Source organism: Mugil cephalus, chromosome 1 (assembly GCF_022458985.1).
Source record: "Mugil cephalus isolate CIBA_MC_2020 chromosome 1, CIBA_Mcephalus_1.1, whole genome shotgun sequence".
In the NCBI taxonomy this organism is placed as follows: Eukaryota; Metazoa; Chordata; class Actinopteri; order Mugiliformes; family Mugilidae; genus Mugil; species Mugil cephalus.
Window position 1 is genome coordinate 27045168 of NC_061770.1, and position 15408 is coordinate 27060575.

General features: G+C 47.2%; 1 protein-coding gene across 4 annotated transcripts in view; it reads right to left on the minus strand.

Moving 5' to 3' along the window:
- The window catches only part of cacna1fb (calcium channel, voltage-dependent, L type, alpha 1F subunit), a 35431-nt gene that overhangs the window by 12422 nt on the left and 7601 nt on the right, over nucleotides 1–15408 (minus strand). For 2 of the 4 annotated variants that reach the window (XM_047585554.1, XM_047585545.1), the window contains exons 5-28: nucleotides 13716–13855; nucleotides 12278–12432; nucleotides 11661–11813; nucleotides 10962–11158; nucleotides 10758–10861; nucleotides 10113–10264; nucleotides 9948–10022; nucleotides 9604–9685; nucleotides 9487–9513; nucleotides 9254–9414; nucleotides 7674–7899; nucleotides 6837–7044; nucleotides 6591–6711; nucleotides 5881–5956; nucleotides 5724–5796; nucleotides 5592–5649; nucleotides 5396–5498; nucleotides 4517–4646; nucleotides 2514–2573; nucleotides 2338–2444; nucleotides 1764–1851; nucleotides 1415–1522; nucleotides 731–783; nucleotides 468–614 (exon numbers count right to left, since the gene is read on the minus strand). In XM_047585554.1, the coding sequence (XP_047441510.1) occupies nucleotides 468–614; nucleotides 731–783; nucleotides 1415–1522; nucleotides 1764–1851; nucleotides 2338–2444; nucleotides 2514–2573; nucleotides 4517–4646; nucleotides 5396–5498; nucleotides 5592–5649; nucleotides 5724–5796; nucleotides 5881–5956; nucleotides 6591–6711; nucleotides 6837–7044; nucleotides 7674–7899; nucleotides 9254–9414; nucleotides 9487–9513; nucleotides 9604–9685; nucleotides 9948–10022; nucleotides 10113–10264; nucleotides 10758–10861; nucleotides 10962–11158; nucleotides 11661–11813; nucleotides 12278–12432; nucleotides 13716–13855 (2804 nt within the window). Of the gene's footprint in view, nucleotides 1–467; nucleotides 615–730; nucleotides 784–1414; nucleotides 1523–1763; nucleotides 1852–2337; nucleotides 2574–4516; nucleotides 4647–5395; nucleotides 5499–5591; nucleotides 5650–5723; nucleotides 5797–5880; nucleotides 5957–6590; nucleotides 6712–6836; nucleotides 7045–7673; nucleotides 7900–9253; nucleotides 9415–9486; nucleotides 9514–9603; nucleotides 9686–9947; nucleotides 10023–10112; nucleotides 10265–10757; nucleotides 10862–10961; nucleotides 11159–11660; nucleotides 11814–12277; nucleotides 12433–13715; nucleotides 13856–15408 lie in introns of all 4 variants that reach the window. The other 2 variants (XM_047585537.1, XM_047585528.1) reach the window with 1 other exon arrangement.

Consider the following 15408-nt stretch of genomic DNA (forward strand, 5'->3'; position numbering starts at 1 on the left):
ACGGACGGGTTAATACGGACCGGGGGGGTGAAGGGATGAATGGATGGATGGATGAGAGATGGATGGATGAAGGGATGGATAAATGGATGGATAGATGAATGGATGAATGGATGAAGGGATGGATAGATGAATGGATGAAGGGATGGATAGATGAATGGATGAATGGATTAAGGGATGGATAGATGAATGGATGAAGGGATGAATGGATGAATGGATGGATGAAGGGATGAATGGATGAATGGATGGATGAAGTGATGGATAGATGAATGGATGGATGAAGTGATGAATAGATGGATAGATGAATGGATGAAGGGATGAATGGATGAATGGATGGATGAAGGGATGAAGGGATGAGAGATGGATAGATGAATGGATGAATGAATGGATGAAGTGATGAATAGATGGATAGACGAATGGATGGATAGATGAATGGATGAACGGATGAACGGATGAATGGATGAACTCACGCTGGCCAGCCCTCGAAGGTGGACACAGTGAAAAGCGCCATCATCCCCATGAGGACGTTGTCAAAGTTGAAGTCACTGTTCTGCCAGATCCTCTCCCTCACCATAGGATGACTGACATCCCCGTCCTTATAGACCACAAACGTCCCCCTGGACACAGGGAGGGACACGGAGAGACAGACAGAGACATGGAGAGACATGTAGAGACATTGATCAACCAATGAGCTGCTGATGTCAGGATTTCCACCAATAGAAATGAGTCTTACTTGCACTGGTCAGGAGTGTGTTTGGCTTCATCTGTGCAGCGATAGAATTTACCCTGAAACACAAAGAGCATCAGAAACACAACCAATCACCAATAACACGATTAATTATAATAATAAACTATAAATAACATGATTAATTATAATAATAAACTATTAATAACACGATTTATTATAATAATAATAAACTATTCATAACATTATTAATTATAATAATAAACTATAAATAACATGATTAATTATAATAATAAACTATTAATAACACGATTTATTATAATAATAATAAACTATTCATAACATTATTAATTATAATAATAAACTATAAATAACATGATTCATTATAATAATAAACTATAAATAACATGACTAATTATAATAATAATAAACTGTATCATCATATCATCCATCAGAAGGTGCAGCTGCTGTCATGTCTCTGACAGAACACATGGGGGCAGCGTTTCATCGCTTTCTAGAAACAGGAAGAACCAACAACTAGAACTAGAGCAACTAGAGCAAATCTGGAGGTTTATTTCTGACTTATTTCTGATTGTTTTTCTGGTTTGTTTCTGGTTTATTTCTGATTTATTTCTGGTTTGTTTCTGGTTTATTTCTGGTTTGTTTCTGGTTTATTTCTGATTTATTTCTGGTTTGTTTCTGGTTTGTTTCCAGCCGTGATGCTGAACTCACCTTGAAGAGCTGGACTCCGATGCAGGCGAACATGAACTGAAGCAGCGTTGTGACGATCATGATGTTCCCGATGGTCCTGATGGCCACGAACACACACTGGACAACATGCTGCAACACAAACACAACAACATCAGCCTGAGTCCAGGTACAGTGCTCTGGGGGAGCAACAAGAGGGTACAGGAGGGTCCAGGGGGGTCCAGGGGGGTCCAGGGGGGTCCAGGGGGGTCAGGGAGGGTCCAGGGGGGTCAGGGAGGGTCTATCCTCGTGGTTAAAACATGTTCCAGTAGATGCAGCATCACAGGCCCCTGGTCCACGTGTATAATGTCAGTGACTGTGGTTCTGCTGTTACCTTGAGTCCTTTGGCTCTGTTGATGGCTCGGAGCGGCCGGAGAACCCGGAGGACTCTCAGGATCTTCACCACAGAGATGGCACTGGAGCTACAGACACACACCAGGAACAGCTGATCAGCGTTTACACACCTGGATGTTTAAAAGACTTAGAGTTTTCATAGGAGTAAGATCATATCGGATGAAAGGTTTAGAAAGGAATCGTCATCATATCCGTCCTCTCATGACTCGGTTGCGTCTCTTTGTCTCGTCTTTTCTAGTCAGAGGTTCATCTCTGTTTCCTAATTGGTTCTAGTCTCATTCGGCTTTGAGAGCGTCAGGATTTAAAAAGTCTGACGACAAAAACAAAGACTCATGAGAGATTAGAAACTCAAGGAGACACCTGGAACTTCTGGGACCAGTGAGGACGTTGTGTCCCCATCCAGACTGGTCCCTGAGGACACACTGACAGCTTCATGTACAGCTGCTGCTTCCTGGAATGAGCCCAGACATGGACAGGACTCAGGCCTAAAGAGACTGAATGGATGAATGAATGGATGAATGAATGGATGGATGGATGGATGAGTGAATACTGACTGCAGGAAGAAGGAGACGAGCGAGACGCTGACGACCAGCAGGTCCAACAAGTTGAACCAGTTCCTGCAGAAGGAGCCCTGGTGGAGGAAGGCTCCGTGGACGGTCATCTGGCACAGAGACAGGACGTGAGCACAGACGGCAGCTCTGACATTCACCCACCCTGAAACCAGCTTTACCTTCAGCAGGATCTCCACTGTGAAGATGGAGGTGAAGGCGTAGTCTGCGTAGCCCAGAATCTGAGAACACAAACACACTGATGACGTCAATACTTCAGAACCAAACACAGAACCGAGTCTTTCTTTTGTCTTTTATTTTCTACATCCACCTTGTTTTGGTCCTTTAGAGTCTGTGAACATGATTCTACATCAGCTACGAACCACATGGAGACTGGACTCATAGAATCTGAACCTTTACCTCCATCTTTTTTCTTGTTTTTAAGGATAAGGAAACACCATGACAACACGATCCACACCGCTGTTGCTATGCAACTGGCCAAACATCCACATCACCTTGGAAACTATTTTACCAACTGTGTTTGTATATTTTCATAATGATAATTCTGTACATTTTTTTGGTCACACTGCTTTTTTTTATTTTACTTCCATTTAATCTCATTTTATTGATCTTTCTTGTGGTGAGTGTTTTACTTTTATGTGCAACGAACCTAATGACAAAGTAATTTCCCTCGTGGATCATTAAAGTCTGTCTAAGTCTACAGACAATAAACAGTGCAGCCATCTAGTAGTGAACGTTAGCTTAGCATTGATATGTAGCATGTAGCCTTCGTGGCTGTGAGCTTAGCACTGTCGCATGTAGCCCTGCTGGCTGTTAGCTTAGCACTGATATGTAGCGTGTAGCCTTGGTGACTGTGAGCTTAGCACTGCTGCATGTAGCCTTGGTGGCTGTTAGCTTAGCATTAATATGTATCTGGGTAGAGAAAGTCCAACTCCTATATTTAAAACAGAAACATGATAATTCCACCTGTGTTCTTCCATAGTTTTGATGTTATTATTATTAATCTACTATGTAGAAAATGATAAGAAATAACACAATGCAAAGCTAAGCTAACAGCCACCAAGGCTACATGCTACATAGCAATGCTGCACTCTGTTTATCATCAGTAGTAGCACCATTAGACCACTAGATGGAGGCACAGGGTTCTATCAGTCCAGTCTCCATGTGCATCACAGCTCAGGCTATGACGGCTCAAAAGATGACAGATTCATTCTTCAAACAGGTCTCAAACGAACCACGGACGGTTTTCACTCATTCATTGTGACGTTTTTAAACGCCGCTACATTTTTTAAGATAAATGGTAAGGATTTTAAATAGCTGACGGTTTAAAGTCGACCAAATGAAATGAGAGGATTCGAGAGTTGGTTGTTTCCTCCTGAGAACAGTCAGCTGATTGCATGTTAGAAGTCAGCTGTTGTTAATTACTACGTCCAGCATGAAGACAGCTGCTGCTCGCTGTGTGTTTTAGTGTGTTTCAGTGTGTGTGTTGTGTATTTTGTGTGTGTGTTGTGTATTTTGTGTGTGTTGTGTGCACATTCATCCTCAGGCTCTGACAGTAAACTGGTGATTTTCTCTCTCCATGTGTTTCCATGTGTTTCCATCTTTAACCTCGTTAGTCACTGACCCACTTCTGCTGGTTAATCCTGAAGCTCCGCCCCCCCAACCCTTGGCGCTAACCCCAGAGGAGAGACGACCTCGCTGAACCACAACGAGCTCTGATTGGCTGAGGGACCAGGAAGCCGTTGGCGCCTCTTGTTGCTTCTTTTTATTCTAACGCAGGGAATCAGTTCAGTTTGGTAACGTCTGGATTTTATTATGATCCAGAGAATTAATCCCTCGGCATCAGCTCAACAGTCCCCCGACCAATCAGAGACACTTACAACAAATCAGCTCCAGCGTGATGCTGTGACAGGACGCCACCCGAGCAACAAGTCCAGTCTCCACTAAAGACTCCACAGTCACCTGTCAGTGGTTTTAGAGCAAAGTGGAAGCCATTGAAGGTCCATAAAGACCTGGATGAGGAGGAACTGGACTGGCCTCCCAGAGTCCTGACCCCCATAGAACCCCTCTGGGATGAAGGAGATGTGGACTGATGAGCTTCTGGAACCAGGTTTCCCAGAGTCCAGCCTGTAAACAGCTTTAACTCTTTAACTTTGAGACTCACGTTGTTCCTGAAGGAGTGGGCTCTGATTGGATCCTCAGCGGCCAATGAGCAGCTGCTGAGGATGATGAAGACGAGGATGAGGTTGGTGAAGATGTGGTGGTGGATCAGAGTGTGACAGCCCACACGGATCCTGCAGACAGAAACAAAGACTTTGACCTGGAGCAGGAGGGACGGGGACCATCCTCTTCACCTGGACAATTAATTAGTCAATCAATGACCACGTTAAGACCTCACATCAACACCTGTTCTCACCTGGTCCGTCTACATGGTCTCAATTAAATTGAACTGCAGACCTGATCTCAGTCAGTGTGTGAGTCAGCAGCAGCGCCACCATGTGGTCAGTAGAATACTGTATCAGCTGCTGCCTCTGATGGATCTCTACCTACCACTGGACCAGAACCAGGACCACATGGCTGACGTGTCATTTATCATCTGGCCCCGCCCCCTCGCCGTCTGATGGTCTCTGGAGGAGCGAATCCCATTAACTCCTCCCGGTTGATGGGTTTTCTTGCCCGCTTCCTGATTCCAGGGCCTCTTTTATCCAGCGTTTATATTTATTGGTTTCTGGTCTGGTGGTCAGCTGATAAATGACACGTCGGCGATACGTCGATGACGCTTCTGAGGACGACTGGAGTCACAGTCAAAACTGTCAAGTAGGTAACGAACATCTCCTCATATTATGTCGGACGATAAGAAAATCGTAAACATACGTCTGAAATAAGACACAATGAATCTCATTAATCGAGGGACACATGGAGACTCTCATTTATTTGACTGAGGTTCTAGTTGTAACCTGGACTCTGGAGACCGGATCAGGTGTCGACTGTGAGGACTAGTTCAGGTCTCGTAGAGGAGGTGGGTTAACGTGGACACACTCACGGGTTTGTCTTGCTGAGGCAGAAGAAGGCGCTTCCCTCTGGGATGGGGAGAATCTTCTCCTTCGGAGGAGCCAGGTCGGCCATCTTTAACTGGACTCCTCCGTCTGGGGACAAGAGGACAAAAGAAAGTTCAAATACAGTCTGAGGATCCACCTGTGGGTCTTGAACCCTACGGGTCCTTTTCTAGACGGACTTACCGTCCTCTCCTTCAGGAAGCTCCTCCTCCTCATACTCGGTGTCTTCATCGATGTCCACCTGCAGAGACAAACGCGTCTGAGACAATCTGAAGACGGATCTTTAAAGCATCACAGTCTCGTCTCCATGTTCACCTTCACCACCTCCTCTTCGGCCTGGCCCTCCTCCCCCTCCTCCTCCCCCTCCTCGCCTCCCTCCGTCTTCTCCCTGGACACAAACAGGACAGAGCAGTCGGACCGGGAGTAAACTCCCAGTATGGTTCCTCCTCCTCCTCCTCCTTCCATCACTCACTCTTTCTTCTTGTCGTCTCCGTCTCCTCCAGCCAGGTTGTCCACGGCGATGGCCAAGAAGACGTTCAGCAGGATGTCTGACACTGGTTCAGGACCAGGACCGTCACCGTGCTGGGTTCTAACACCTCATCGGTTCTTTCTGTTCTTGGTGTTTCATGTCTGGCTTTGCTTTCTGTCCCTCACTTCAAGTAAAAGTCTCTATGGAGATAAAGCTGTGCCTTGTTCCTGTCATAACATCTTTGGCTCACGAGTGAGACCTCTGTGTTTTAGTGAGGATCTTTGCCAGGACTGGCTGCACCGGAGGGTTCGCCACTTTAAATACTAGTAGCTGTGTATCCCCCCTGAGAGTTGATTAAAGCTGTGAACTGCATTTTTCTCCTGTTTTTTATTTAGACTAGACAGTCGGGTTTTAACTGTCTTTTGTTTTGAGGGAGTATTTAGTGTTTCTGTGAGAAAGCTGGTGTTTTGTTATTTTGGCCTTTGTTCACCCTGAAGCCGGGCTTCACTTTGTATATACACATTTGTGCATAGTTCACCCGTCACTGGTGTCGTTTTCCGATTAAACGGATCACTTTGGTTTCGCATTGCATTGCCTCATGTTCTGTCCCTGAACCTCTAATAAAGCTTTAAAATACATAAGAGACATCAGAAGCATCAAAACACATGGGTTCATGGCGCTGGGTCTAAGTGATGAGGCGTTGTCAAGGATACAGTTACCACAGATGAAGAGGATGACGAAGTAAACGCAGACGATCATCCCTGGAAACACGGGGCCGCCGTACGCCATGATGCCATCGTACATGACCACGTTCCAGTCCTCACCTGTCAAGATCTGAACACACGGCGTCAGCGGGGCCACGCCCCCTCCCTGCTGCCACGCCTCCCTCCCCGCTGCCACGCCCCCTCCCCGCTGCCACACCCCCTCCCAGCTGCCACGCCCCCTCCCTCCCTCCCTACCTGGAAGCAGGTGAGCAGCGCCTGTGGGAAGGCGTCGAAGGTGCTGCGCTTGGTCTGCGTCTCGTCAAAGTTGAACTTCCCTCCGAACAGCTGCATGCCGAGCAGAGCGAAGATGATGAGGAAGAGGAAGAGGAGCAGCAGCAGCGAGGCGATGGACTTCATGGAGTTCAGCAGAGACGCCACCAGGTTGGACAGCGCCGTCCAGTGGCTGAGCGGGAAACATCAACGTCTTATAGACGGTACAAATGTGACGATGTCCAGGCGACTAGGACTAGTTCTAGGACTAGGACTAGGACTAGGACTAGTTCTAGGACTAGGACTAGGACTAAGACTAGGACTAGTTCTAGTTCTAGTTCTAGGACTGAAAGGTCAGATTGTGCGTTGTCTCTTGGTGCTGGTGTTTAAAAGCTAATGTGAGGCCGTCTGCTGGCTCCACCCACCTCGTCCCATGTCAGACCTCGTGTCATCAGGAACAAGTCAGTGTGCGACTGTACGTGCCCGGTTTGTACATGTTGTGTGGTATTGTGTATCAGCTCTAGGTTGAGTGTGTTTTATACATTGTGGGCGCCTGCTGACTTTAACCCTCTGTCATCCTCTGGGCGGTTTATGGGGCAGCGTCTGAACTGATGGACTGACTCATGATAGGATGCAACCAACACAACAACTTGGTATTTTTTAACTTTGATTCCTCAACAACAACAGAGAGATTCTATAAACTTCAGAGTCTTGGCTTTAAAAAGAGACCGAGACGTGAGTGAGCTCTGCTACTTCCTAACCAGGCCGGAACGATGAGAGGGTAACGTGTCAGTAGTGAACCAGTAGTAGTAGTAATCTCACCGTGTGACCTTAAAGATCCTCAGCAGGCGGACGCAGCGCAGCACCGAGATGCCCAGCGGAGGCATGATCTCCAGCTCCACCAGGATGGTCTCCATGATGCCCCCACACACCACGAAGCAGTCGAAGCGGTTGAAGAACGCCACGAAATAATGAGCCAGACCCAGACTGTACATCTTCAACAGCATCTCCACCGTGAACAGAGACAGCAGCACCTTGTTGGCAATGTCTGCAGGGACAGGGACAGAGACAGGGACAGAGACAGGGACAGAGGACAGAGACAGGGACAGGGACAGGGAAAGGGGCAGAGACAGGGACAGGGACAGAGACAGAGACAGAGACAGAGACAGGGACAGAGACAGGGACAGAGACAGAGACAGAGACAGGGACAGGGACAGAGACAGAGACAGAGACAGAGACAGGGAAAGGGGCAGAGACAGGGACAGGGACATGGACAAAGACAGAGACAGAGACAGAGACAGAGACAGGGACAGAGACAGAGACAGGGACAGAGACAGAGACAGAGACAGGGACAGGGACATGGACAGAGACAGAGACAGGGACAGAGACAGAGACAGAGACAGAGACAGGGAAAGGGGCAGAGACAGGGACAGGGACATGGACAGAGACAGAGACAGGGACAGGGACAGGGACAGAGACAGAGACAGAGACAGGGAAAGGGGCAGAGACAGAGGACAGAGACAGGAACAGAGACAGGGACAGGGACAAACAGAAGTCTCATTATGTGTGAATGGAAGCTCCTCACTGACCTTGTAGTGAAAGTACAAATGTTTTCCTCCTAACCAATGCATGCTACATATCAATGCTAAGCTAACAGTCACCAATGCATGCTACATATCAATGCTAAGCTAACAGTCACCAACGCATGCTACATATCAATGCTAAGCTAACAGTCACCAATGCATGCTACATATCAATGCTAAGCTAACAGTCACCAATGCATGCTACATATCAATGCTAAGCTAACAGTCACCAATGTTACATGCTCTCTCCTTCTGGACTGAACAGACACTTCGGTCTAATCCACCTCACCTTGAAAGAGACAAATCTTTGAATTTTCATCAGTGCTAGGTGCTGGAGTCTGATTGGCCCGTGGTCCTTCAGGCCAAGTATGTTTAGCTTACAATCAGTATTAGCCTGAAACCTTGGCTTTAACATCAGCACATATTCCATCAAAAGCTCAACAACAGCACAACAGCTCCAATCTAGACTGTGGACAGTGGCTGATTGACAAGCTGCACTATTAGTTTACCGGAGAGAGAAAACATCAGCTAGCAAACAACAGTGATGCTAATGACTTAATGTGTTAGCGCTGAGTGATAAAGTAAATAGATCTTTGTTTCTTTGCAAAAAGAAACACACAAAAAACCAACTCTAAGTTTTTAGGCGTCCCTACAAGCATCTTCCAGCTTCCAGCTGCACTCTGCGAATGTGGGAGGAGCAATGTATGGGCTGCACGGGTCCACAGCGTCTCCAGCAACACAGAGCTGCCTGTGGATGTGCCTGTCTGTAAATCTCGCCGGGAGAAAGAATCTATATGTGCATTACACACACACAGTTACCCTGGACTTGAGTGAGCCAGTCTGGTTGGTTGTAGTGCTCGGAGGCGCTGAGGGAGGTGTTGAGGAAGACCAGCAGCAGCACCAGCCAATAGAACGTCACAGATTTGACGGCGGTTCGACAGTTTCTGCGACAGACTCGATTCCAGCGACGCAGCGTCCGGCTGAGACAGAGACAGACGTTATGTCCGTGAACTAACCTTTCTATCTGAAGGTCTGGGGGTCAGTGAACTCACCAGCAGCCAATCTTCATCACCCGAGCACTGAAACACAACACACAACTGTCAGTTCACAGTTTGACCAGAGGGGGCGCTACAGCAGAGGAACATCCAGGCCTAAAAAGAGGTGGTTACCAGCAGGACTGACAGCAGTTAGTGTGGTCCTCATCAATGTTCTCTGTGTTTTCAGACGCTGTCTCACTGGCTGGAAGACTCGCTGTGGGACAGAGACAGGGACAGAGACAGAGACAGAGACAAGAAGCAATATAATGTCTCTGTGTGAACATATCACAATGTTTTTTCTTAACTGAACTCAGTCTACAGACAGTTTCTCATTTTAAGCAAGTTGCCACGGTAACCCCTACCTGTCCCACAGGTGCACTGTGGGACACACCTGAAGACGACCCATCAAACCCTCACAGGGACAAAGAGACACTTGCAGCGGGTGGACAAGTCTGAGGTGAAAGTTAAAGTCTCACCGTGAGTTTCGTTGGAGTGACTGAACCATCCGAACTTCCCCCTCTTCTTATCGGACAGGTCCCCCAGAGACGGACCTGGGACACACAGGGGACCTCAATTAAAGAAGGAAGGAGGGACACAGCAGAGCTCAGAGAAGACCTCCCCAGGGTGTGTCCCCGTCTTACGATGGTTTCCGTCCTCGTCCAGTTCGTCCATGTCCTCGGCCTGAGTGATCCAGTCCATGTATCCGCTCAGATCCTCCTCCATCTGCTGCTTCTCACGCAGCTTCTGGAAATCTCCTCGAGCCTTCGCCTTCTCCCGCTCCTTACTGAACTCTCTGCAACGCCGGGACGTAAGGACAACGTAAGGACAACGTAAGGACAACGTCAGGACAACGCCGGGACAACAACGGGACAACGTCAGGACATCAGGACAATGTATCAGTAGTATCTGAGACGGACTTGTCTGGACAAGAAGACGTTTCCTCCACGTCTCTGAATGAGGACAGGTTTCTATCATCTGAAGGTCACATGACTAAAGTCTGGTATACTCACCTGGACCTGGACCTGGACCTAGACCTAGACCTAGACCTAGACCTGGATCTGGATCTGGATCTGGAACTGGAACTGGAACTGGACCTGGATCTGGATCTGGATCTGGATCTGGATCTAGACCTAGACCTGGACCTAGCCCTCGTCCATTAATGTCCTGATTAAAACCCTATACTCTCCACCAATTGAAGGAAACGTCGTCTAGAGACACGCTCTAGAGGACAGATGTCTCTGTCCCAGCTGGGTTTGGACATGTGATGGAGGAACTAAAAGACGAACCCGCTGAGGACGCCCAGAACCAGGTTGAGGACGAAGAAGGAGCCAAAGATCACCAAGCTGACGAAGTAAACCCAGGGCAGCTCAAAGCCGATGGCATCATTCATCTGCAGAGACAGAGTGTCCACATTGGACAGGACAACATGAGGACAACATGAGGACAACATGAGGACATATGGTCAGGTTAAATGTCTCCTGGGGTCCTACCCAGTAGAGGACGTCCGTCCATCCCTCCATGGTGATGCACTGGAACACCGTCAACATGGCGAAGAAGAAGTTGTCGAAGTTGGTGATTCCTCCGTTGGGACCGTCCCACCTCCCTCGACACTCGGAGCCGTTAACGAGGCAGAGACGTCCATGTCCCGCAAAGGCACAGGGGACGGGGTCGTCCTCCACGTAGTTATCTAGAGACAATGAAACACACCAGCACTTTATTCACGGGTTTTTACCTCTTAAAGTGAATCTGGCTCCAAAATGCTACGGATTCACTACAGGAGGCAACGTTCACACAATTCAACCTGGAACTCCCCAGGAACCCAGCCACCAAGGCTACATGCTACATAGCAAGGCTAAGCTAACAGCCACCAAGGCTACATGCTACATAGCAAGGCTAAGCTAACAGCCACTAAGGCTACATGCTCCACTTCAATGCTAAGCTAATTGCCTATAATGGCTGTAATCTGTGTATTATCTGTAGTAGCGGCATTAGACTGGAGACTAGAGGTTCTTATCTTAGATTCTAGCCACATGGAAACTGAACTGGTGTAAAATCAGTTTGTTGTACAGCTGGTTTTGTAGATTTAAAGCTCAGTCTTTTACAGACATTTAGTTTTGATTCATGACATCAGTAGATTGTTACTCGTTGCTGGTCATGACTGTCAGTGCTGATCAGTACAGAGATGGTACCTGTTCCTATGTAGTAGCAGGTCCTGTGCATGCGACCGATGAAGAGCTCCAGACCGATGATGGCGTAGATGATGATGACGAAGAGGACCAGTAGGGCGATGTGGAGCAGAGGAACCATCGCCTTCATGATCGAGTTCAACACAATCTGCAGACCTGACAGAGACATGAACCATGAACCATAAACCATGAACAGACAGAGGCCTCGGTCAGACCTTCAACACCTGATCACAGCAGCCTGAAGTCCAGGTCTGGACCCGGGTCTCATGGTCTCATGGATTCATGGACTTTGTGTGTTGCTCCACACGCTTTGGCTTCACTTTAGAGTCAGTGTTTACATCTGGCTCCTAAATCTGGATCCAAGTCTCCAACCATGTGGTCCTGGTTCTGGTCCAGTGGTAGGTAGAGATCCATCAGAGACAGCAGCTGATATAATATTCTACTGACCACATGGTGGCGCTGCTGCTGGTTTACACTCAGACTGAGACCAGATCTGCAGTTCTGGCAGAGGACGAATTAATGGAGACACATTTTAATTAAGACCAGGTACGTGGACCAGGTGAGACCAGGTGTTGATGTGATCTGAACTAAAGATGAATGTGCTGCGTATATGAACTCACTGGGGACTCCTGAAACCAGTCTGAGGGGCCGCAGGACTCTGAAGGCTCTCAGAGCTTTGACATCCAGACCTCCAGGTTTTCCCGGGACGTGATGAGTACTCGCCTGCTCGCCACTGGACTTATGAGTCATCGTCTCCAGGACAACACTGAACAACCTGCACAAACAACATCAGCAGCACATCTGCATGGACTGACTACTGTTACTGCCCACTGCCACATTAAGCCCCGCCCACACCGCCTGATTGGCCCAGCAGATCCTTACTGGATAGGAATCAGTTCCCAACAGAGAGATAAACTGTGCAAGTCAGACTGAACGTCTTCCTCCCTAAAGAGAAGACGATAACAGTGATGTGGAGCCGGGTCTCATCGTCATGGAGGAGGAGGAGGAGGAGGAGGAGGAGGAGGAGGAGGAGGAGGAAGAGAAGGAGGAGGAGGAGGAGGAGGAGGAGGAGGAGGACACTGGCCTTCTGAATGCCTCGTAAATTACCTTTTACCTGATATACCTTAACATGGTCCCATCAGTGAGTCAAACTGTCCTGTCTCACGAGAACTAAATACATATGAATGCCAATAAATATTAAATTAAAAAAGTTACAGAGTAATAAAGAAAAATAAAACACAGAATACTAGTGTCTAGCAGCTCTACAGTATTGTTTTATATATCGTAAAATAATAATAATTCCCTTTATTTTAGGAATATTTCTGGCACTCAGTGTTCGTACATTAAAAACAAGAAATAAAAACACGTCCTGTAAAAAATTAAAAAGAAACGTTTCTAAATTTAATTTTCCACCTTCAAGTCTCTGAAGCGACAGACACACAAACCTGATTTGTCCCGAGGACACGTTCAACACAATCAGACTAAACTCCTGAAAGTGTCCCACATACAGCATCCTCTCCTCTGTAAAGTGGAACAGAGTCCTGAGGCAGCGTTACCATGACAACAGGCTTTATCATCATCATCAGCATCATCATCACCACCACCATCGCCTCAGGGACGTCCCGCCGTGTCCAGCAGTGAGGACACAAACCAACGTGGAGGACGATGGCCTGCAGGACTCTGGTGACCCTGATCTCTGTCTCTCAGGCGTCCACCTCCACGGCTCCAAGAAAATTAGGTCGTTTTATTTTCATCGTCCTCCAGATAAATTAAAATAAAATCTGTTGCTAATGACTTCATTAAGTCCCCATTCATTAACGTCCACAAGTAAGACGGAAAATAATGACCCGAGAACAGCCAAGTAATCCTCACAAAGAGAACCAGGAACTACAGGGAGAACTGGAACTAAATAGAGAACCAGGAGCTATAGGGAGAACCAGGAACCACTGCAGAAACCCCAAACCAAGATCTCCAGACAGAACCTGGATATAAAAGCGGAACCAGAATCCAATGAAGGGCCTGAGCAGACGTCTACAGAGAGTTCCTGCCTTTTCTTACCCAACGATGACGATGACGAAGTCGAGCAGGTTCCAGCCGTTGCGGATGTAGGAGCTGGGGTGCATCACCAGACCATAGGCCAGGATCTTCAGGAAGGTCTCAATGGTGAAGATGATGAGGAAGACGTACTCCACTTGCTCCTGAAACACAGAACCGGTTCTATGAAGACCACAGGACGACGTTCTGGGGTTTTATTTTAGGTTCTGGTTCGTTTGTGTCCTGGTAAACAAGCAGAATTATTTTAGAGGATCATTAATCTGTCCTCATCTGGCTTCACACACGGGTTTGTCTTCTTCTGAGGTCTGTCTGAGTATCAAAGGGTCGGGGTTAGGAGGAGGGTTATGGGTTAGGAGGAGGGTTAGGAGGAGGGTCAGGAGTTAGGAGGAGGGTTAGGTGGAGGGTCAGGGGTTAGGAGGAGGGTTAGGAGGAGGGTTAGGAGGAGGGTCGGGGGGTTAGGAGGAGGGTTGGGAGGAGGGTCAGGGGTTAGGAGGAGGGTTAGGAGGAGGGTCGGGGGTTAGGAGGAGGGTTATGGGTTAGGAGGAGGGTTAGGAGGAGGGTTAGGAGGAGGGTTAGGAGGAGGGTCAGAGGTTCACTCTTACAGCTTCATGTCCTCGCTAACTCACAGACTGTCAGACAAGACAATAATAATAATAATAATAAATAAACGTAGTGAATCAAACACTGCAGCTCCTCATCAGTTTGATCCAATCACTAAGAGGAAGTGACGCCTAAAAGCTAAGCTAACGCAGTATGATGAGCCACAGAGAGGAAGGGGCGGAGCTTGGAGATGTTGGAGACGTAGAAGGAGCCAGTGGTTATGGAGGATGACTGGACCTGATGTTGACCTGGTTTCGACAGAGCTGCTGTACATGCTAACGATGCTAACTGGGTTTATGGAGAAGAATCAGAGTCTGTAGCTTCATCTCCACCTGAACCTGAACTCTCTTTTCTTACAGTGAAATATCAGTTTGAGTTTCTCTCTCTGTAAGTTGGTTTAGTTGGTCGGGTCATCACTTCGTCTCAGCGTGAACAGGGACGACAGTCGAGCTGGAAACCAGAGCCACGATTCATCCGAGCAGAAAGTCCTCTGATCCGATCACAGAGCTGCCAATCAGCCACTGGACTACAGCACAACGCCTGGAGCTTTATTCTGGAGGAGCACCCTCCACAATAAAGTTCCAGACTCTCTGAAGAAAGCGTGGAATATCGTGGAATTTCAAACACCACTAATCCTTAGGGAAAAAAAACTATCTGAAAAATGACTTTCTGAAAAGGAAGAGGGTTTTAATTTAAGAGTAAATTAAATTATATAAGGTTAGAGTATTTTTTCTTTTGCTATTAGTGGGATGAAACTATGGAACGCTCTGGGAATGTAAACAAATAAAAACCAGTTTAAAAAAAGGATGTACTTCCTCTTCTTTTCCTATAGAGAGGGTGTTTACTGTTATTTATTTTTGGTATTTTTGTATTATCTTTGTATATGTCTGTGTTATTTAATATAATGTCGTTTATTTTTCTATATTGTTTTATTTTGTATTTTGTGTTATTTATGTTCATTGTGTCCATTCGTGAGTTTTATCACTTCAGTGTTGTGAAGAAATGTTTTAGGTCCCAGTAGTCGAGGGTTAGCATCTTGGCTCGGTTAGCTTGCCCTTTTCTGTTAGCTTAGCTCCATGTGTTTGTGCTGCTGATC